At 50.6% G+C, this 22249-nt stretch overlaps 2 protein-coding genes and 1 pseudogene across 3 annotated transcripts; 2 read left to right on the forward strand and 1 right to left on the reverse strand.

Moving 5' to 3' along the window:
* Positions 1 to 687: 687 nt before the first annotated feature.
* Positions 688 to 8162, reverse strand: GHRH (growth hormone releasing hormone). Its single transcript, XM_003211954.5, has 7 exons — positions 8032 to 8162; positions 5453 to 5552; positions 4538 to 4669; positions 3820 to 3924; positions 3118 to 3255; positions 2646 to 2742; positions 688 to 1680 (listed from the first exon to the last, which is right to left on the reverse strand). Exons 2-6 carry the CDS (start codon positions 5530 to 5532, stop codon positions 2679 to 2681), a joined length of 519 nt encoding a protein of 172 aa, XP_003212002.1. The 5' UTR covers positions 5533 to 5552; positions 8032 to 8162; the 3' UTR covers positions 688 to 1680; positions 2646 to 2678.
* Positions 8163 to 13684: 5522 nt separating this feature from the next.
* Positions 13685 to 18515, forward strand: LOC104916615 (protein MANBAL-like). Its single transcript, XM_085241718.1, has 4 exons — positions 13685 to 13837; positions 16813 to 16911; positions 17335 to 17529; positions 18017 to 18515. Exons 3-4 carry the CDS (start codon positions 17380 to 17382, stop codon positions 18122 to 18124), a joined length of 258 nt encoding a protein of 85 aa, XP_085097844.1. The 5' UTR covers positions 13685 to 13837; positions 16813 to 16911; positions 17335 to 17379; the 3' UTR covers positions 18125 to 18515.
* On the forward strand, positions 15532 to 16911 carry LOC146542951 (uncharacterized; annotated as a pseudogene). The gene is made up of 2 exons (XR_014887789.1): positions 15532 to 16559; positions 16630 to 16911. The product of XR_014887789.1 is annotated as an uncharacterized LOC146542951 (transcript).
* Positions 18516 to 22249: the final 3734 nt, after the last annotated feature.

Below are 22249 nucleotides of genomic sequence, written 5' to 3' on the forward strand. Positions count from 1 at the left end.
GACACTTGTAATTTTTTTTTTTTTGTCACCTTGTTTATTTTCTACTATAGGAATCCGCTGCTTTGGATGAGGTTTTTTTGTCTCTTTTTTTTTTTTTTCCCTCCACATTCCTTTCCTTGGACAGAGTTGTAATGGCTTCAGGCATGTTGGCTGGTGTGACTGAACAGCCTTACAAGCACTTGTTGAACCAGGACTTCAGGTTGTTCATTCTGTTGCAGGTCATTCTTCAGCTGCACTGTGAAGCAGAAGGATGTCGTGTCTCACCGTGACAGTTCCCTGTCTCTGTAAGGGTTACAGATGACCCATTAGAGCACTTGCTGCTGTCACAGCTTCACTGATGTACAACATCCCCTTGTTCCTTTCCAACCTGCTGGGCAGTTGGTACTTTTTTTGTAGGGCTAGAATTGGAATCTGAACAGAGAGAATGTGATCTGTAGGGGTTTGGTGCAAGTAGGAGCTCATTTTCACGTATGCTGGAGCCTACTATACTAGAACGTGATCACTTCAGGGAAAAGGAGATGATATGTATACTGCAGATGAGCAAGGAATTGTTCTGGTGCAAGGAGGATGCTTTAAGAGGCCCCAGTGTGTTTATGTGCAGGTGTATTTCCAGCCTGGTCCTGAGTGGTTGGCACTGGTCCTTTGTGAGCACAGCTCTGAGTTGTATTCTGTGCTCCCGCCAGCTCTCCTTGAGTGCTGTGTTCCATTGTGTGCCCACAATCAAAAGGTTAGTGTCTCAACAGACAAAGAGTCATCTTGACCTGCTGTTGAACAGGTTTATTTAGAACAACTTTTATTCCCTGCTAATGATGGGAGTGCAGACCCCATCCTGACATTATTTACATTTCAGAAGACATAAATATTACACAAACAGTAGAAGGGTGACAGGGAAGGAAGTCGCTGTGTGAGAGATTGCTGTCCTAATAACTTGTTTGCACTATCACTTACATTTACTGCTGTAACCCTACAGCCATGGTGGACTTCAGAGCCACTGCACGGCACGTTGAATTAAAACAGTGTCAGCCCAATCTGATGCACAGAGATCTTAACTCTTGCAGAGCAAAGCTGTAGCTTTGGTTTAAACACCTTGAGGCTGATCAGCGACTGCTTATAACCAGCTTTGTATATTCAATTTTGCTGCCAGAGCTCTATCCAGGAGCAAACAGCCCACAGCAGTGTTTGTGATGGGTGGCAAACGTGTGGATTCATGTCTGACCTCACCCTGTGCTGAACTGTGGGTGGTTGTGCCATCAGCATCTGTTTAGAGGAGGCTGTAAGCAGTTCACTGAATTGCCCAGAGGTGCTTTTTGGTGGCCTTGTGTGTATTAATTGTGCCCTCAAGCAGAGTGATGATTTGGCAGAAATTTTGCTGCGCTTTATGATCTGAAAACTTTAATTAGTAATTAATGTCTCCAGGATTACAAGTGCACTGGTTATTCTAGCAGCCTGAGGTTAAACCACAGAGGTTTGGTGGTTTTTTTCTGATTCACTACACAAACCAGTGTTTAGAGAGGGGAATTAAATAGTAAAGACAAGTAAATGAAGTAGTGCATCAGAACTGCATTCCTTTCAGCAGATTTGAGGAGTGTATGCATCAGTCTCCAGCTGGTCACCTCCAGGAATGTCTTCATTGCTGTGAATGGCTTACTGTACAGTTAGATCCACGAGCTCTGAATCGTTCTGGACAGAAGCAGGAGGTAAAGAGAATTAAGGAAAAGCTATTGGTGAGCACGTGCAGACTTTTTTTTCCCCCCTTTTTTGAGTATTTTTTTGGCTCATCTTACTTATGGGAAGAACCCCCAGCACAGGTTTAAGCAAGATGCCAAAACGTCACGCTTTCCAGTGTATCCATGGGCATCATTTCTTTCGTACCGTTCTGGTCTTTCCCTGCTGCCCACAGCCCCTTTCTGCATAATATTCACACAAATCTCTTCACACTGCTTCATATATGCTGACTATGGTTAGGCAGACTTAATTTCTGAGACAGAGGAATAAGATGGGATTGCTGCATAAAGGAAAACACATTTGTGTGAACGAAGGTGGTAGCAGCAATGGCCTATCTGGGGACACTCAGTCCCACGGGGCTGTCAAGGTTTAGAGCATATTTCTAGTTTCAGATGACTAATTTTAGGACTGGGGAGTACATAACATTGTGAGGCTTCATTTCCCATTCAGTGCACCGAGGGGGAAAACCTGAAATGTTCTGGGCATCTAAAGGTAGGTTCTGCTCCCCAGCAGAATTTTGTTTGCTTCTACCCTGGACTTGATACTCAGTGCCTCAGCTTTATGAGGTTGCTTACGGCTGCTGTGAGCCTGTTCCCAGCTGCATCAGTGGGCACTGGAATTCTGCTGGGTTTGCTGATAGATCTGCAGTAAGAGCTGTGCCTGTGGGTTAGTGCTGGAGCAGTCAGACCAGGTGTTATTCTGGGGAAACATGTGCCTAGGTCTTCACAGCACTCGTGGCATCTGTTCAGACTAATGGGTATTGATATTTAACAAAGCTCACTGGGAGTTTTTTCCCCTGAAATTGCAACAAACGCTCTGTCCTGTGCGAACAGCAGCGGCAGCTGACTTTGCCAAGGCAGAACCATCCAGCCATGTGTTGGGTGCTGTGCTTACAGAATTGCCCAGGGGATGGTACTCACCAGAGCAGGGGGAGACGAAAAAGGGAAAAATATTTACATGAACTTAGCCAGGGTGCTGGGAAACCCCACTAACCGACTGTTGGTCACATCCTGAGGCCTGTGAAAGAACAGAGTAGGATGAATCATGCCTTAACTGGGATCAAGATTATTTTTATTTTTTTTTTACCCCCTGGTATTTGGCTGAACTCTGGATGTGAGGAGGCAGTGTGAGGAGGTGCTGCTGAGCTTTAGATGTAAGGAAGCAGCACAGGGAGGTGCTAGTGCTGCAGGCTGGCCAGAACTGTGCCTTACCTGCACCCCACCTGCCCAGGAGTGGGCTTGTGCATACAGGTAGGAGATTTATTCTTTCCCTGGATGTATCTGAAAGAGCACCTAGTCCAGTAGCTTCACTTCTGCTTCATGTTTACCAGACAGCAAAAAGGGCCTTGTCTCATCCCTGCAGCGAGCAGATAACAAGATGGCTCCCACCTACCTTTGATGCTGCAGCATGGCTCCCAAGAAGTCCCTCAGAACCATCTGCTGGTGGTAACGGCTGTCCATCAGGATGCTGTCTGACTGGCGCCTTGTCAGGAGCTCGTGCACCCCTTCTCCTGGACTGCTCTCACTGTTTCTGTCGTGCGAAGATGAGAAACAGATCTGTGTGAGAGGTGCTTTCAGTCCGTTGCTCAGATGGTGGCTCTGTGTGAGCAGCATGGCAGAGAGCCTGCTGGGCCTGGGGCTGTTCTGTTCTCCCTGAGAGAGCACAGCTGCATTTGCCCAGAGCTGGCTTGCATCTGCCTAGTTGGGCTTATCTATCTAAGCAAAGCTACCCTAGTGCTGATATGCAGTTTTCTGTGTTCAAACAGGCCTGGAATAACAGCATAACAATAGGTGTTTCCTTCCAGTGAATGATGGTTGCAGTTGTCAGTCTGCAAAGGCTGCTGCATGTTGCTCATGCGGTAGAGCTCTCAGTTGATGTGACACTGATAGGCTTGGAGGGAAGGATTAATTAGGCTGCTTGGTAATCATTGCGATTAGAGGCATCTTAGAAGTGGGGATGCAGGGTGTCCTTTTGGGTGCAGAGCAGCAGGAAAGATTGCTTCTGTTGCAGTAGAAGGCAGCTATTTCTGCTACATGCATAAAATGTAATCAGCAAAGCACTGTCCCCAAGGACAGCAGACCCCCCATGCCTTACCTGAGTCGCTTGCCAATGATGGTCTGTAAGAATTTGCGAGCAGAAATCTGCCCCAGGAATTTGCGGTAGTTGTCGGTGAATATGGCATCAGCGTGGCGCTGCATCCTGGGGGGAAGACAGGAACAGCTGTGCTCAGCGAGCCCATGGTCAGCCTGGGTGCTTCACATGTCTTAATACACCAGAGGTAACTGCTGAGATCAGTGACAGGTGAATACACTGAATATTGAACTGAGTTAGTGTTGGAGGGTAAAAAGATATGGGACAGTTTGGCCCTGACAGGATGGCAAAGCAAAATAAATCTTTTGATCAATATTTGTACTGGAACAACTAAGAAGTGGAACATCAAGGAACGATGGGAAGAGGAAGAACCAGACTGGGAGAGGGCTGAGCTGGGAGTGGGAAGTTCCTGTGCTCTACAGCAGCACTGTTATTTTTTGGGACACCCCTGTCCCAGACACAGGGTGAGCCTTGGGCAGCTCTCCAGCCTGTGCCTGGATACAGGCTACAGAAAATCCATGGGTTAGGGAAGCATAAACCATATGCAGGGTCTTCAGTGCAGCAAGGATGAATTGTTTTTAAGACGACCAACCATCCCTTGTCTCCTGGCAGGAGTGGAAAGGAGAAGCTCTGCTAGCCATGCTGTGGGTTTCCAGAGCTTGCTGAAAGACAGTGCTCCCTCTAGAAGTGCTGCAGCGGAGCTGAGAGGTGAGGTACAAACCTTTTCTCAGTGGGGTCTGTTAACAAACCCTCCTCTTCCTGTTCCTCTGCTGAGGGACTATAGCTCTGCAGCAGGCTGTGGTCCAGGAGATGGAAGTTCACAGACTTGCCAGTAACAGGTCCTGGGCTGTACCTTCAAGAAAAACCCAAAGTGTGCTATGAAACGTGCTCAAATGCCAGCCAGGGATTGGTCATCTTGAGCATTACTCTGCATTCTGCTTTTTCTTTCTTTCTCCTTTTTCTTACCCTACCTTTTCAGTAATGTTAGTTTTGTACATCGCTCTTCCCATTCAGAAACTGCCCTGAGGCAGTGAAAAGGCAATTGGTGAAGCTTCCCCAAATACATTTTCCCCTCTCTGAGCTTCCAGCAATGTCTAGCAATTGTGGCATGGTTGTGCCACGGCTTTAGCACAAGTCTAAAGCATTTTCTATGAGACATTACAAATCTACTTTACGGAGCCCTATGCCCAGTTTTGTACATCCATCAATTTGTAATGGTAGGAAGTAATAGTAACTTTTCTCAGTTGGTAAGGAGATACTTGAGATATTAATTAGCAGCTGTTGAGTTCCCATACTGAATCTAATTTCAGTGCAGGTAGCTTTCAGGCACAAATTTCAGTCGGTGATGGAGCTGGTGGTGCTGGCTGCTCTGGAGATGGCTAGATTTCCCTTTATAGGACAGAACGTTCAATGCCAAAACCAACTGCTGGGCTGAAATATTCCACATTAAATGTCTGCCTTCTTGGAAAACCACCCGTAAACTAGCAGCATTCCCAAAAAATGAAGCCAGAGTAAAGACATGCTCACCAATAGTTTTCAGAAGGTCTGGCAAGCTTAATTTGACATGTGCTCATTTTGCACAAGGTCAGAGGTGAGGCAGAGAGTTACAGTATGGGTGAAACATTCAACATCTTACCTGAGAGCTGGGTAGAGAGGAAAGGAGATGGAGCTTGCAACTAAATGCAGGAACAGGAACAGGGTGGCCTTATCCAGCATCTTCCACCCTTTGCAGTCACCTGAAACATGGAGCAGTGAGTCAGTGGCACAAGTTGCCCAGAGCAGCCTCCCAACCAGCCCACATCACTGCACAACAACCTCCATCGTGCTCCCCACGACCTCTCCTGCCCAGCTATGCCCAGAGGAGCCCCCTCTCCACCAATAAGAGACACCCGTGCAGCTCTCAGAACTTAGCTGAAAGCAGGATGGACTGCACCATCAGTGTGTGCTGGAGACAAACACTGCAGTGTCTTGCATCCTGAGGCTGGCTGTGTGTCCAGCATCCCCGATAGATGACTCAAAGCAAAGAATCACCCGAGGTTGCACACCACCAGCAGGTGAACTCAATGCTTTTGTTACTGGAAGCAAGAGACGGTGGGAGAATATTTCATAACATCATTCCTCGGTTTTGATCAAAAGCAATTGATCTTTAGCTCAAAAAAGATTCTTTAAGAAAGCAGAATGTGGATGGAGATCTTTAAAACATAGTTTCCTTGTTCAGCTGTGTTATTTTACACAAGAAAAGAGCAGAAAGATGTTTGATCTCCATAAAAGAGAAAAGTTCATTTTTTTAGGGGGGAAGAGAAGAAACTTCCAAATGTTTAACAATGCTGTATTGCAACAAGAGCCATTTCCAAATGGAAAGGGTTTGATTGGGCTTCTAATTTCCCCAGTAAACCTTCCAAGCAGTGGATTTTATGGATGGTGCTGGCAGGAGGCAGCTCTGATGGAAAATGTCAGCAGTGAGCACTGCTTCGTTGCACAGGTACAGCTGCCCACGCTCACCTGAGTGCAAACTGAATAGCATGGGGAGGTTTCTCTAAGCACTGGTGTGGGGTGTGTGTGTGCAAGTGAGCACGCTGCCCAGAGCATGGAATTGTAACAGGACGAGGGGCAGTGAGCTGAGTGGCAACCAGTGGGCACAGTGGTACACTATGAATTGGGGTTCCTTAGTGCAACCCTTCCTCATTCTGGACCCTGTTCAGCAGTGCCAACAGCCCTGATTTGAGCAGAGCTGGGTGCAGGAGGACATCCTTCCTCCAAACGTGCTCTAAGGAGGGCTTCACCCTTGGATGGTCAAGGAATGCCCAGAAGCAGCAAAAAAGGTGACTGAAAGACACAGGACTCCTGGTCTGGATTTCTATTATTTTTTTATCTTTTATTTGAGCTTGGAAAAGCATGTCGCTCTCATGCCTCTCTCCCTTAAATAGCTCAAAGACAAATTCCAGATCAGACTTTCTGATTACACTATATGTGTTGGAGGGTACCAGGAGACCATGGCACCAGCATCTAAAGAACATGCCAACCAGGAGACATATACAGTTCCAAGAAAAGCCACTATGTGAGCTGAGAAGTGAAATATCGATGTAAGTGAGAAGAAGGTCTCACACAATGTTGTCCGCTTCCCTTTTTTCTTTCTAGGATGCAGCCTTGATTGCCTGTGCTGGATTTTCTTCCAGAGCCACTTTTTGTCCCTTTGAGATTCTTTCTTCTTTCTCTGCTTTTTGTGTGATTATTTTGTTTTGTTTCACCTTTCTTCCCATCTTGCTTTGCCTTTTCTCCCCTTGCTGCCATCAGCCTCTTATCCCTTCAGCTTTTTCGGGTATGTCTGTCTCCTCTGGGAAGGAGCCTAAAGCCTTTCAGCCTCTCCTCACAAGTGCCTGCTGTTTCAGAAAAGAGGATTTAAGCATCACCCTGCACATGGGCAGATGACAGCTTTGCAAAGCTGTGACACCTTCATATTCTCCCGAGGTGAGAATTTTGCCTTTCTTTTCTGTTCTGGCAGCATGTGGATAAAAATGATGAATAAATTCCGCTTTAAGGCGAAGAGCTTTTAGCACCATTCCAACAGATAAAGCACCGTAGCTCCATTCCATCCTGTGCAGCGTTAACACAGCAACGTTTGTGAGAATGATGTTGGGAGAGATTGATAACTGTGACTCCCAAAATCTTACCTGATCGGTCTCAAAAATACCACTGCAGAGATGAAATGGAGCTTCTATTGCGCCTGCTGCTTTGTGAAGTTCAGACTTTTATACCAGGATTTCTGCTTTTCTAACACTATATTTTATTTGAAGTGGCTCACTGCCTCACAGCTGGCTCTGTGTTACTGGAACACGCTGTTGCATTCCTGCTCACACTTCATTTGGGCACAAACACAACTTTGCTGATCGGTGAGTAAGAATGGCATTCATTTTTCAAAAGGAATTTGCACGGATATAGCAAAAGAACAAATCTCTGCTTCATTTAGTGACTGCTCGGCAGTTTTACAAGGCTCCCCTGTATTATTACTGTACTGCTTTGCACTTATCCAATAGTTCAGTTACTGTTTCCTTCTCTAACTTCATACAAAAGAATCCCATACGATACAAAGGGTATTACATCCAGCAAAGCTAATTAGCAATGCGAGCTTAGATTGCATTTCAGTGTAGTTTAATTGCCTCTGATTTCCAAATAGGAATTATCTTGGTGAGCCCACATGCAGAGACCCGTACTTACCGTTCCCTCAAAACGAGCCCTTCCTGGATCAGCTCCTGCTCAGATGTGTCTGCAACAGGGGAACGACTTCTCCTCTGTCTGTGAGCGCTGCGGAGCCGTCCCCTGCACCAACCCAGAACCCCACTGAGCAGGGAGCACACAGACCTGCCCCCAGCTGTCCTCTGCCTGCCGGGGAGGTGCGCTCCTCCTCTTATACCTGTGCTCCCCGGGAGTCCTGTGGGCTTCTGCGCGTCACAGCATCAATTATCCTCATGGGTTTCAAAGGCTGTGTTTAGCATCCTCTTTTTTGTGTGTGTGCAGGGAGGGAGTATGACTATGGTTTAGGGTTATTTGCGTGTTTTCTTTTTATCATTCGGAGAGGGAAAAGCAAATAACAACAATGATAATCTGGCAGAGTAATTGACAGATTTGCTTAGTAAAGTAAACTTATCTTTCCCTTTGCAATTGCATTTCTTCCTCCTACCCAACGATAAAAGAAAGTTAACCATTAATAGTTCCTCAGGCTGCCTGCTCAGGGGGGTTAACTCTTTGATATTTTCTTTTTCTTTGATTATCAGTGTTTTCCTCCTCCTCCTTTGTCGCTCACATCTGCTAGCACCAGCGGGGCAGTTCATGCTTCAGTCCCTCACAAACACAGCAGCTTCACATCAGGCTCACGGCGGCTGGGAAGCCCTGCTCTGCTTGTGTGCTCTGCCAAAAGGCAGATGTCTTCCCTGGAGGGTTGCATGCTGGCAGTTGCTGTCATTGCTGGAGCAAGGAGTGAAACCCCCCATTAAAAAGGACACATAGCTGGGACACTGGGAAGGCTGGGACCATTCAGAAGAGGTAAAAAGCATGAGTTCTGCCTGTTTTCAGTGCTGACTGTACAATGCCCAGAACTGATAGAGACCCAGACCTTCCCCTCTTGGGGTTGCACACCTTGGTGCTGGGTGGAAGTGTCAGCAGTGAGTGACTCATCTCTGCCTACTGCAGGACGCCATCACCTTGCACTCAGCACAGCTGCTGCTGGCAGAGGCCAAGTGCAGGGAAGAGCAATGCAGCTGGAGTGTGCAGGAGATCCAAGTGGTCAGTGTTGGTCCAACTCCACTGCCCCTTTGCTTCTTGCAAAGCAATTGGCATTGTCACTGAGGCTTGCTTCTTAGTGGAGCAGTGACTGGAAGGTCTTGGTAAGCAGTAACCCAGCGAGCAGCGAGGTGTGAGTGAGCTCAGAATGCCAAATCTACAAAGGATTAAACAACAGTCACTCTGTACCTAGACCGTAACCTCCAGTCTCGACATGCCCTGGGGGCTCGCATTCCCTCTGGTGTAAATCAGTGCCAGGCAACTTCCCTAAGAGATCAAGAAGGGTTGAAAGGAGCAAAGCAGGAGCTGGAGTTGGCCCTCAAGTAAGCAGCTGACCAGAGAACTTCCGATACAATTCAAAAACAAAACAGCTCCATGAAGAGAAGTGAGAACTGCTGCTTCCCTTACAGCTGTGAGAAGTGGTATCAGCCCGCCCATGGGGAGAGGGTCTGCTGTAAGATCAGGCAGACAGATGTGCATCATCCTTACTCTGGACACTGGAGAAAGGTATTCTTGGATAGCACAGAGCAGGGTTTTCCAAAACTGCTGTACTGATGCACACTCCTGTGCCCTGTTTCTGCAACTGGAAAAGGATTTTTGTCTGTATTTTTGAAACAATCTGTTCATGTTCTCTGATGTGTGAGGCCAGGTGCACCAATTTTTCAGCGTGGCTTATTTTTCTTCCACTGTCTTGGTGCTACGCTGGCTGCACAGATGAATCAGACCACACTGTTAAACCAGTTGAGAGCCAGTGCTGTTCCAAGATATTATCCTATAGATTGTTTTTGAGCTAATTCTCGATCTGCCTGGCCCACTGCCTTACACAGAGCTGCTGTAAGATACAGGGCAATATCTCTCAGTTCAAAGGGAATCAGTCGATAATTGATTTCTTTATAGCTGCCTGCTGCCCAGCTTGGATTATGAGGGCTATAATCTACATTTATATCTTAAGTGAGCTGCTGTCAAAGAAGGCTATGTAAAAATCTCTGTGGTGGTAGGGGTTTCCCTGTTCTGCTTGGACTGGGCTTCTGTCATGCACAGCTGGACCCAAGAAGGCCTCACAACAAAAAGCTCTTTGTGACCAGGTCAACTGTGGGAGGCAGCAGAAATTTCTAAAAGCCCTCCAGGCTCTATTGGGTAAAAACAGCTTAGGAGTTCCCCAATAGTATGAACAGAGCAGCTGTTCTGTCCCCAGGATTTCCTGTCTTGGTTTTATTATATATTATTTTCCTGCTTTGGTGCCTTCCCACAGTGGATAGCTGCCTTTTCTTCCTAACCCTACATTGGTGTAGAGCAACAGAGTCTATGGCCATGTACAGGCCACCACAGGTATCTTTTGCTGGATTTTGGAGTCATATCTATGTAGATGTGACCATCCTGGGTGAGGCACAGGACAGGTAGTTATATTTCACTGCTGGTCCTTTGCTGATGAAGGACACAATGTTAGGATCCTGCAGCAATTTCCCAGATATTGATTTCCTCATAGCTTTACCTCCTCCAGACTCCATGCCGTGCTTTAAAAAAATCACCCATCTGTTCCAAGTGCGTAGCACACAGCTCCAGATAAGCTGAGCAGCGTGTGAAGTGGTCCTACTCACCTTGGGAGGCTGAACTTAATGACAGTAAGAAGTAACCCATCAAATGACAAGAAAGAAATCATCCCCAGTTCTTAACTGTCAAAAATGTTTCTGCACTTCTCCAAAATGTCACGGGCAGTGGCTGCTGCCTCCCCATTGCTCTTAGAGCCACACAGAACTGTTTCCTATGGTCTTCTTTCACTCAAGAAGTGTGGTGGTGATGAGTTTATCACAAGTGCCCTAACATTACATTAGATGCAACAGACCGAAAAGACTGAGTTATAGTTTTGGTCTAACTTTGTCACCTTATGGGTAGCATGGTACATCTTTTAGTTCAAATGTCTTATCCCACATGGTAGACCTAAGGCATCTTAGATCTAATTAAGGTGACCATCAGTCATTTAATACACTGTCCATTATCCACGCATAAACGGTACCTTTTGTTCCAAAGTTCTTTGGAAAAATGCGATAATTTCTGAGGCAAGAAAACAAACAAAATGAGATGAAAAAGACCAGGTTTGATCAGACTTACAGTTACTTCAAAAGGAAGAAATGGAGAACCCAAAATTGTAAGACTTGCCATTAGAAAATTATGCAAGTCTTGGTTTCTCCGTCTTGGAAAGATAAAATGTTGAGATGTGGATCTTCAGAGCCTCCAAAGCCGACCCTTTGAACACCAATAGATTTCCTGGGGAGAATTTTCCCTTGAGGAATTCAAATTGGTAGGAACCTGAATACAAACAATTATCAAAATTATCTCCTGAAAAAGGTCCTTCTGGGTGAGATCACAGATTAGACTATGAAAATGAGTCTGAAGCAAGGGATCAGATAAAAATAGAGAAAATAAATCCCTAATTCAAAATGTACAAGAATGTGCTATTAGAAAGGACTGTCTCAGAGAGTTAAAAGCCTGCTTGAAAAGCCTACTTAATCTTCAAACATCACCGTATCACCGAGACTACAATGGAACAAATGGCATCAGCCTGCAGGATACGTATCTGTCAGGAGGCCTGATGTGCTCTGTGGGTGCAAACCATTTATAGAGCCGGCACCTGTCTGGCTCTGTTTATCTCCTCCAAGAGCAGCAGGAGCATTGCAGCACTGCCCAAGTGAACTGCCAAGACTTTCAGCCAGATGTCAGTATGTTACAGACAGCTGAGAGTTATTGGCTCCTGAACTTCGAGCTCTAAATACAAGCTCCTTCCTCTTCCTCACTGATAAACAGAGCTCAGATGTCAGCAGTGACCGCATCTTTGGTTTTCCACCTTCATTTCAGTTTGGAAAGGAGCCTCACCTGGAAGGTTACACAGGACAGTACAGCTAAAGTCAAGGAACAAGGAGAGCTGGCCTTAATTCTACCCCGGTCCCTGGTTCATGGTGTCCAGGTGCACTGAGGTCCCTCAGCTGCTGATGCCTCTCCTGAGGACCCTGTGTTCCAAACAAAGATTTGAAAGCTTCTGCTGAAAAAAAACAGGGTTTGAGTAAGATGTGTTACTGGTATCAAAAAAGTAAAATAGTTTACAGAGTGGGAGTGAGGAAGGATTTGTTTCCAGTAAGGACTGAAAAAACAAACAAACAAACAAAAAAACAGAAGTAATTAGACTCATCTTTTCTTGCATGAATAATAATCTACAGCCTGAGGATGAAAAGATATCGGTGCACAAGTTTATGGTGTGTGTGCAGTGTATGGACTTGCTGCTGAGACTTGTAGGGAATACTGCAATGCAACCCACAGAAGAAAGTTAGAAAAAAAAAAAAAAAAAAGCTGATGATGATTTGAATTCAGAGGAAGACTTCACATCTGAGCTCTGTCTGCTTAGAATTATGTGCTGACACAATTGCCATTTCTGCTTGTTGAATCAGTGTTAGCTTTGAAACCCACTCAGATCTCAGAGGCTTTGGAAAGCAATTCAACCAGCCTACACCTTCAAATAGCTGTCCTTTTTATCATCTCAAAATCAGTGCAAATGCATGGCTTGGTGTGGTGCAGGTGAAAGGCGTGCAGCTGGAGTGGACTGATGGCACCACCTGCTTGCAGTTCAAAGGCGGCATCTCTTGCACAGATCCTGGCATTGCTGCTAGGTTAGATGATCTGCGGGAGGCTGGTGGTGGGGGGATTGGGTAGGAGCTGTGTAAAAGCTGAAAATTTCAGCTGTTTATTTCTTCTTAAAATAGGTACTGCCATTTTTGCAGGTGCAGAGGAGGAGAAAGGAAGAGCTTTAACCTGGAACGTGTACAGTTTGCAGTCTAAATGTGTACTTTCCCCTTGGCCTTCAAACCACGAGGAGGTGTAAGTGGACAGTGGCACTACCCAGTTCAGGGTACTGGGAGTACTGGAAGTGATTTAACCTGGCCACACTAACCAAACTGATAGGATCTCCCTTGCCATTCACTTTCTCCTCTTGCACCTCTATCCTCTGTGTATTCGTGTCCTCAGTGGGCTGTGTTAGTATGGTGACAGGATTTATTGCCTTTCCTGAGCTCTGGGTTGATCCATTCGTCATCTTGTGTACAGAAAGCACTGCTAATTATTTACGTAGAATAATTATGCCACAGGAAATGCTTAGTGAAGTGTCTTAGTCCTCTATAACTCACGAGCATACAGATTCTCCAGTAGGCTGTAGAATTTTATAAATTCAACACAAACAAAAAAAATGATTAAAGGCTTGAAATGCAAACGATCAAACCTTGAAAATTGATTCAGTTAACACCCATAGCACTCAAGTGCTTGGTAAGAGTGCAGAAAATTCTCTTAATATAAATGTTACACCTTATTAACAAAAGAAAGGAAAAAGAAAAGAAAGCAAAGAAAGGAAAGGAAAAGGGAAGGGGGAGACAGAAAGGGGAAAAAAGCACGAGGAAAGGAAAAGAGAAAAGAAATTAAAAGTAGAGAAAAAAGCATAAGAAGAATAAAAAGGAAAAGGGAAAATAGAAGAGAAGAAAAGGGGAAGAAAGGGAAAGAGGACAAGTTGCGCGGCGCCGTCGCCATCCGAGAGGAATCCGGCAGCGGCCCCCCCCAGCTCCCCCTCCCCCCCTCCAGGCCCCGGCCGCCCCCAGGCCGCCCTTCGCAACGTGACGCCGCAGGCGGTTGCCGGGGCCGGGGCAGGAAGTGCTTCGTGCCGGCGGACAGCACTTCCGGGGCAGCGCGGCATGGCGGCGGCGGGCCGGTGAGCGGGGCCGGGAGGAGCGGGCTCTGTGCTGGGAACGGGGTCGGGCCTCGGCGCGGGGGCATCGAGGGGCGCTCGGGGGAGGAGCTGGCGGTGCTGCCGGCACGCGGAGGCGATGCGTGCGCTGCCGCCGAGTGCGGCGGGGGCCGGGGGGCAGCTTCCTGTGAGGGAAGGCCGTGCGAGTGTGGAGCTTTGTGGGCGTTTCAGGGGTGTGAAGGAGGAGTCCCCGTAGGGAGTTGTAGGCGGCAAGGCCCGGGCGAGGAATGGAGCAACGCGCCCGGGTGCTGTGTTGGCCCGAGGGTGTGGAGCTGAAAGAAGGTTTCACAGAATTGTAGGGGTTGGAAGGGACCTCTGGAGACCATCGAGACCAACCCCCCCGCCAAAGCAGGTTCCCTACACCAGGTCGCACAGGTAGGCGTCCAGGCGAGACTCGAATGTCTCCAGAGAAGGAGACTCCACAACCCCCCTGGGCAGCCTGTTCCAGCGCTCCGTCACCCTCCCCGTGAAGAAGTTCTTACGCACATTCGAGCCAAACTTCCTATGCTGCAGCTGATGTCCGTTTCCCCTCGTCCTGTCTCCACGTACCACTGAAAAGAGACTGGCCTCACCGCTATGGCCGCCACACCTCAGAAATGTATAAACCTGGATCAGGTCCCCTCTCAGTCTTCTTTTCTCAAGACTAAACAGACCCAGTTCACTCGGCCTTTCTTCATGGGGGAGATGCTCCAGGCCCTTCACCATCTCTGTGGCCCTCCGCTGGACTCTTTCCAAGAGATCCCTGTCTTTTTTGTACCGGGGAGCCCAGAAGTGGACACAGTACTCCAGATGAGGCCTTACCAGGGCAGAGTAGAGGGGGAGGATCACCTCCGTCGACCTGCTGGCCACGCTCTTTTTAATGCACCCCAGAATGCCATTGGCGTTTTTGGCCACGAGGGCACACTGCCGGCTCATGGCCAACCTGTCGTCCACCAGGACGCCCAGGTCCCTCTCTGCAGAGCTCCTCTGCAGCAGCTCATCCCCCAGCCTGTATTGGTGCATGCAATTATTCCTCCCTAGGTGCAAGACTGTACACTTGCTTTTGTTGAACCTCATCCGGTTTCTTACTGCCCAGCTCTCCAGCCTGTCCAGGTCTCGCTGAATGGCAGCACAGCCTTCAGGCGTGTCAGCCAATGCTCCCAACTTCGTAGCATCAGCAAACTTGCCGAGGGTGGCCACTGTCCCCTCATCAAGGTCATTGATGAAGGTGTTGAACAAGAGCGGACCCAGCACAGACCCCTGGGGGACAGCACTGGTTACAGGTCTCCAGCCAGACTCTGCGCCACCAACGACGACCCTCTGCGCTCTGCCAGTCAGCCAGTTCTCGAGCCACCTCACTGTTTGTAAAGATGTGCTTCCTGTGGCCGTCCCTTAGCGGGACAAGCCAGGTGTGAAGTTGTCTGTGACTGCGCCTGTTGCTTGGGAGCTGCTGCCTTGGTAGACTGGGGGGAGGGGGAGAGAGATTTTAAGAGTGCCGTCAGTCAGGAGCACGTCACATTTCTGCCTGCTTTGTTGATGCTGTGCCGTGGGTCCCCACGGAGGATCGGTGAGCCGGCGTGGCCCCGTGTATGTGCCAGCATTGTGCGCGGGTGTGGAATTGAGTCAGAGTGATTGTAATCAACTTTCAGCTGGCCGTATTTATTGTAGGGAATGGTTGAATCGCCAGCCATGGGGCGCAAGAAGAGGCGCTGGATGCGAACGCGGCAAGCAGAGCTTGTGTCTGCCAGGAGGCGGGCGTAGTCAGGTCCACTTTGGAGCGTGCTGTTGTTGGCGCTGAGCTCAGGAGAGCCCAGAACATGGCGTTGTGTGCTGCGTGTCCCAGCCCCAAAAGATTCCGTTGTGGAGGAACGGAGAGGGTGAAGGAGGCTGAGGGCCCTTTTGTCGGGGCCGGCTCCTCCGTGGCCTCTTGCTTGCCGGAGAGAAGGGCTGCCCGCTGGGCACAGGGAGTGCCTTCTAGCTGCCGTCCCGTGCCCTGTCCTCCAGCCCCCTCCTCATCCTGTGTGGAACGCCAGTGCCAGCAGTGCGGCTGCCATTTTAGAACCTTTGCCAGTCACAGCTGTCACCTTGGTCACCGCTGCCCCGGCCAACGCACTCGCCTCTGAGAGCTCTGGCAGCCATGTCAGGAGCAAAGAGAGCGAGGGGCGAAGGTTGCCCTCTTTTCAATAGGAAGAGAGAGCTGGGGGCCCCAGTAGCGAAGAGGAGGAGGGGGCCCGCCTTGACCATCAAGCGGAGGACGAATGAAAAGAGAGTCCGTTTCCATCGCGCCTGGACCGGCGCTGTGACCACCACCGTGGAGCCCATGGAGGTGGATCCACCTCTGGAGGAGCCCATGGAGGTGGATCCACCTCCGGAGGAGCCCATGGAGGTGGATCCGCCTGCGGCACAGCTGGCCTGGCACCACACCACCGTGCCAGGCCCCGCATTGGCGCTGTCACAGCTCCACCGTCGCTGGTCCAGGCGCTCGGCTCCTTACCCGCTGCGCGGCCCCCGCCCCCAGCATTAGCTGGGTGGCATTAGTTAACACCTGCTCCTCCTTCGAGCCAAGTTCTGCGGGCCCCCAGTGCCTGGTTTTCTTGTTGATTTTTCTGTTAAGTTTAGTTGTAGTGTTAGGAGTAGATTACTGTTTGTATTTTAGTGTTAGGCATAGGTTCCTGTTTGTATTTTAGAGTTTTAGAGTTAGGCATAGGTTCCTGTTCGTGTTTTAGAGTTTTAGAGTTAGGCATAGGTTCCTGTTCGTATTTTAGAGTTAGGCATAGGTTCCTGTTCGTATTTTAGAGCTGGGGGTAGATTGCTCCTGTCAAGTGGAAGTTAGCAGTGCTCCCTCGGTAAGCACACGTCTGATTTATCATGCGAAGACACGAGTGCGACTGGCCTGGGCACGGAGGTCCGACGGCATCTTCGATTAATGGAATTTCCGCCTTGTGACTTTTCTGTTGCAGACCATCGAGGAACAGAGCGTGAGTGGCTGTGGCCTGAAGTTGGGCCTCGGGAGAACAGTCCGTGCCTGTGTCTGAGGCATCCTGCGTGGCCACTGCCAGGTAGGTGTGCCTTACTTCAGAGTAAGCACCGCTTAGGCGTGCGCTGAAGCAGTGTTGGTGAAGCACAGCTCATCCCAGTGTCCTCAACAGATGGGCTTTGTGCGTGCACAGCAGCAGCAAGGCCGTGAGCACATACGTACAAAAGGTGCATGAAAATGTGTACCTGTAATGGTATTAATAACATTACCGTTAATACTAATAAGACAGTCGTCATGCATGTGTGATCAGCCTCGGGGAGAAGTTTATTTTTGCCTGTTAAGCTTTTCCCGAAATGCAAGTTTTGTGCCCCTCTTTGTTATTGGGTCGGAAGACCAAGGATGTCTTCAGAGCTCGCCTCTAAGTTAGGCTGGGAATTCTTGCTAGCAGGAAGTAACACCGTGGGAGTGCATGCTAGGAATGATGACTCTCTTTTCCCCCTTGTAGAAAGCAGCCTCCTTGAGAGCAGCAGAGCAGCAGGCTGTGTGCGCTATGGCTGCTGAAGTGCATTTCTCGCCACCTGAGATCCCTGAGCCCACGCTAATGGAGAACGTGCTGCGCTACGGACTCTTCTTTGGAGCCGTTTTCCAGCTTCTCTGCGTGTTGGCCATAATCCTGCCAGTTTCCAAGTCCCCAAAGACAGTAAGTAGCGCTGTGTTTGAGAGAGATTGATAGAAATGCTGAGAAAATAGGCTGGGAGGGAACAATTGGTAGCTGTTGCCTACGGTAGCGTGCCCCGGCATTGCTGAGAGTGCCGCAGTTTGTTCTGTCCTTCCTTCCGTGTGCGTGCTGTTCCTGATGGCACGCAAGGAGCCTTGAGGTGCAAGCTCATCTTACCGTCCTGCTGCTGCTGCTGCTGCTGCTGCTGCTGTTGCTGTGGCCTATGGGGTGCCAGGCAGGGCGTCCCCCTGTGCAGGGACTGCCTTGCAGGAGAGGCCTTTAGACTGTAGTTAGCGTGGGACTTTTGGGAACAAGATAGAGGTGGAGTTTCTGTTGTGCCCTGATGTCAGGAAGGCAATTTCCAGCAGTGGCACCCAAAGCTGCCCAGTCAGGTGACTTGAGCTCCCAAAGCGAGCTGCCAGCCAATTGCTAGAAAGTTGCCTGACTCTTTCTGAATTGATTCTTGTAGGACTCGGACGGCTTGGAGTCTAAGACTTGGGAGACGGTGAAGAAAGCAAAGGCAAGTGCTGCACAGCTAAGCAAGAAAGCCAAGAAGGAAAGCAAAAAGAAACGGTAAGGGCTTGAGCGATAAGCCTCCAAGGACTGCTTCCTGAGAGGGGCACCAAAGGCAACGGACTGTACGGTCCGCTTTTCTGGCATGGTCGTGCTTTCCCTTTCATGGACATTGGAGAGGAACTAAGGAAGCTGGAAGGGGAAGGCCTTCTGATGCGTTACAAGCAAAGAGGACTTTGCCTGTGCCAGATTTCATGTATGGCAAGAGCTGGGGACGCTGTATTCTTCAGGGTCCTGCAGCTCGATACCTGTTTCCAACTGTTGATTATTAGGTGAACTTACCGTATGTCTTTAGTAATTAGCCACATCCAACCTCTTTGATTTTCTGCTGAAACGTATGCTAAATACAACCCAAATCCCATAGTTGAAAATAAAAGGGAAACAAAGCTTTTAAACCTGGTGCTGCCTCTTTCAGTAGCTGGTCAAAGCATCCCTGGCTTGGGCTGGCTGTGGCAGGGCGATGAACCGGTCAGCTTCACGTCCCTCCGTGGAGACTGAGCTGCTTTTCCCGCGTTTCCGTGTTGGTCTTCCCAAGTGGTGGCCTTTCAGCCAGCGCGTAAGTGCTAGCGACAGACTGTGAGCATCACCTTGCTCTCCGAGGCCTGAGAGAACGAAAAGGAGAGGAAGCAGCGCGCGAGGAAGAAAGGTGTCCCTGCACTCAGCCCCTTGAGCTTGTCTCTCTTCCCTGATGGCTCTTTCAGCCCTCCGTAGCACTGAGTGTTCCTGTTTGCCCTGGGAAGGCCAGCTGCACCTGCGGGCAGCAGCCGTGGCCTGCACGTCAGCCTCCCGTTGAGCCGCGAGGAGTTCAAGTGTGGGTGGGCCGGTGTGAAGAGCAGCGCTGGCAGTGGGGCAGGAGGAGAGGGCAGCGGGAGGGCTGCAGGTGAACGCGCCTCGGGCCCAGAGCTCAGGCGAGAGCCGGGAGGGCAGCGAGCCGTGCTGCGCTGCTTCAGCTGCAATGGCTTCAAGCGCGTTTTGGGCAGCGCCGCGTGTTGAGTGTCAGGGTGCTGCGAGGGCACGTTGCTGAGCCGGAGCCCGAAAGAGGAGAGGCTGCACGTCGAGAGTGTCTGTCTGCCATTTTCAATTGGCGCGTCGGCGTCTTCCTCCTTCCACGGAGAAGCCTGCACGGGGTCTCGGTACAGCGTGCTACAAGGCACTGCCTTCTGCTGCCTGCCTGCCTGCCTGCCTGCCTGCCTGCCTGGCTGCTGCACTGCCGGAGAGGAAAGAGCGGACTGTCGGGCTGTGTGCAGCCAAGGAGCTGGCTGCAAAGGAGGGAAACCAAGTATTTATGAGTGGTCACTGCGTCTTAGGTTTGGGTCTGGATCCAGCGGGGGCTGAGTCAGCTCCAGCAGCTCCTCGGGGCTGAGGCCCAGCCCGGTGCCTGGGGCTGCGCTGCCTGCAGGAGGGAGGGCTGCGGGGCTGGGGCAGCTGGTGTGGGTGCAGCACATGGGGATGTGGGAGGGCGTGCAGCAGGGAGGGCGTTGGGCCCGCGCCCCGCTCGTGTTTGTCGCAGCACGGGGGCTGCAGGGGATGATGCCAGGAGCGCAGAGCAGAGCGGGGAGAGCCGGGCTGTATGAAGGCCAGGGCATGAAATCTTCCCTTGGCAGCTACGTAGCTGCTGGGCTTTTCCCCCAAGTCTTCAGACTCGGGGATGATAAGGCTCCGCAGCAAAGCCAGCCGGGCCCTCCTGATACTTCGGGGTTAGGAAAGGGCAAAACAAATCAGAGTCTTTCAAGAGCACAAAGCAGCGAAGCACAGCACAAGCCGTTTATTGCCTGCGTAGATGATCTTCTCCAGGCACGTCCATTGGAGGTCTGCATACTGAGCGTGGACTGGAAGAAAACGGAAGGAGGGGAGGGGAGGGGAACGGAGGAGAAGAAAATAAGACAGGAAAGGAAAGAAAAAGGGAAACGGGAAGAGAAAAGGGAAGGAAGAGAAAAGAGAAGCGAGGAAAAGACAGGAAAGGAAGAGGTAAGAGAAAGGGCAAAAAAGGAAGAGGAAAGGAAAAAAGAAAAGAAATTAAAAGTAGAGAAGAGAGCAGAAGAGGAAAGAAAAGAAAAGGGGCCGGGGGCGCTTCCCCGGGGAGGCGGAGGAGTTGGGCCTCAGGGTGGCGACCCCGAGATTGACAGGCCCAGCCCGGCTTATGGGCATCGACTGGGCTTTGGCCTGGTGGGAGCTCAAAGAGGTTCACCATGTAGTTGGAGCACCTGGACCACAACCAACCCCCCTCCGAGAGCCCGTGACACGATCAAGTAGGTCCAGGCAGACTAAGCAGGAGGTCCCAACCCCCCGGCGGCCTTCAGCCCGGACCCTCACCCGGACAGTTTTACGAGGTCCCAACCTCCTGCTGCACGTCCTGTTCCCCTCTCGCCCTCCCGAAAAGCTAACTGGCCAACCCTATGCGCACATAACTTACCGGTCAGCCCTACGTGCCTCCTCAGGCAACCCTACTCCCTGCTTCAGGGTAATCCCGGCCTCACCTCCTGTGCACCTGACCCTTCAAAGATCCCTTCTTGGATGTCCGGCTCCCTCAGGCACTGTCTGACTCATGAGGCCTCCAGCAATGCCGGGGACAGCTGCTACATGTGCCACGCGTTAGCACCCCAGAGCCATTGGTGTGCCAGCCTGCCGCCGCTCCTACCCTACATGCATGCCCAGGGCCCTCCCTGGCAACGCACAGCGCGCCCGCCTCTTGGTGCTGCACTTTCTCCTAGGTGCAGTCACTTGTTCTGAACCTCACGTCTACCTGCTCTCCTTCCGTTGCTGTGCCGCGCCGAGGTCGTAATGCTCCCAACTTCTATCAGCAGCCAGGTGGCCACTGCTGCATCAAGGATTGCGAGGTTTGACAAGCTGCCCAGCAACCATGGGGAATAGTACGGTCAACAGACCTGCACAACGGCGCCCGGCTGCAGCAGCAGCCTTGTTCAGCACCATTTTAACCTATGGCTTCAGTCTTGCGGGCAGCCGGGAAAAGCTGTGATTGGGACTGAGCTGGGCTGGCTTGGGGGGGGGGAGAGATTTTAAGGTTGCCTCAGTCAGGAGACGTCACGTTTCTGCCTGCTTTGTTATGCGTCCGTGGGTCCCCACGGAGATCGGTGCCGCGTGGCCCCGTGTTGTGCCAGCTGTGCGCGGGTGTGGAATTTGAGTCAGAGTGATTGTAACAACTTCACTGGCCTATACTAGATGGTTGAATCGCAGCCAGGGGCGCAAGAAGAGGCGCGGATGCGAACGCGGCAAGCGAGCTTGGCCTGCAGGAAGGGCGTAGTCGGTCCACTTTGGGCGTGCTGTGGGAGGCGCCGACTCAGGAGAGCCCAGAACAGGGTTGTGCTGTGTCCAGCCCCAAAAGATCCGTGTGGAGGACGGAGGGGGAAGGAGTGAGGGCCCTTTGTCGGGCCGGTCCCCGTGGCCTCTGTGCCGAGAGAAGGGTGCCCTGGGCAAGGGATGGCCTCTAGCTGCCGTCCCGTGCCCTGTCCCCCCCCCTCCCTGTGGAACGCCTGCCAGCAGTGCGGCGCCGTAGACCTCCCCAGTCACGCTGTCACCTTGTCACCGCTGCCCCGGCAAGCCGCCCTCCTTGGCTTGCAGCCATTCGGGCAAAGAGAGCAGGGGAAGGTTCCTTTTTAAAGAAGAGAGCTGGGGGCCCAGTAGCGAGTGAGGAGGGCCCCTTGACCATTAGGAGGACGAATGAAATAGAGTTTCATGTTGGCGTCCTGTCTTTGAGCACATGGCCTTGGGTGGATCCCCTGGAGGAGCCCATGAGGTGGATCCCTCCCGGAGCTGGGGATCCCCGCAGCGCAGGCACCACGCAGCCCCGCTTGGTGTCGACAGCACTCCTGTGGCCGCGCCGGCACCTTAGCCGTGCGAGGAACCCCCCCCTGTCCTGGGGCTCGGGAACCCTCTCTCTTGCAAGTCTCTGTGCCAGTGCCTGGTGTTTGTTGATTTCTACATTTGTTAGTTTGAGGAGTTGTTACGTTGAGTTGTTTAGCATGTTCAGTGGTTTGTTTTTAGGTTAGGCAAGTCCGTTTAGCTATATTTAGAGTGAGGAATGTTCCGTGAATTTAAGTTAGCATAGTTCCTGGTAATGGCTGAGTGATTGTCCTGTCAACGTGAGTTATGCTGCTAGTCACCTCTGATT

Source organism: Meleagris gallopavo, chromosome 22 (assembly GCF_905368555.1).
Source record: "Meleagris gallopavo chromosome 22, MGAL_WU_HG_1.1, whole genome shotgun sequence".
NCBI lineage: Eukaryota > Metazoa > Chordata > Aves > Galliformes > Phasianidae > Meleagris > Meleagris gallopavo.

Bases quoted from the DNA above. Each gene is read 5' to 3' on its own strand.
- GHRH (XM_003211954.5), bottom strand. From the start codon at position 5,532: ATGCTGGATAAGGCCACCCTGTTCCTGTTCCTGCATTTAGTTGCAAGC. The intron at 3,256-3,819 runs GTAAGGCATGGG...TTCGCACGACAG, and splicing joins ATCATTGGCAAGCGACTCAG to AAACAGTGAGAGCAGTCCAG. The intron at 2,743-3,117 runs GTAGGTGGGAGC...GTTCTTTCACAG, and splicing joins GCCATGCTGCAGCATCAAAG to GCCTCAGGATGTGACCAACA.
- LOC104916615 (XM_085241718.1), top strand. From the start codon at position 17,380: ATGGCTGCTGAAGTGCATTTCTCGCCACCTGAGATCCCTGAGCCCACG. The intron at 17,530-18,016 runs GTAAGTAGCGCT...TGATTCTTGTAG, and splicing joins TTTCCAAGTCCCCAAAGACA to GACTCGGACGGCTTGGAGTC.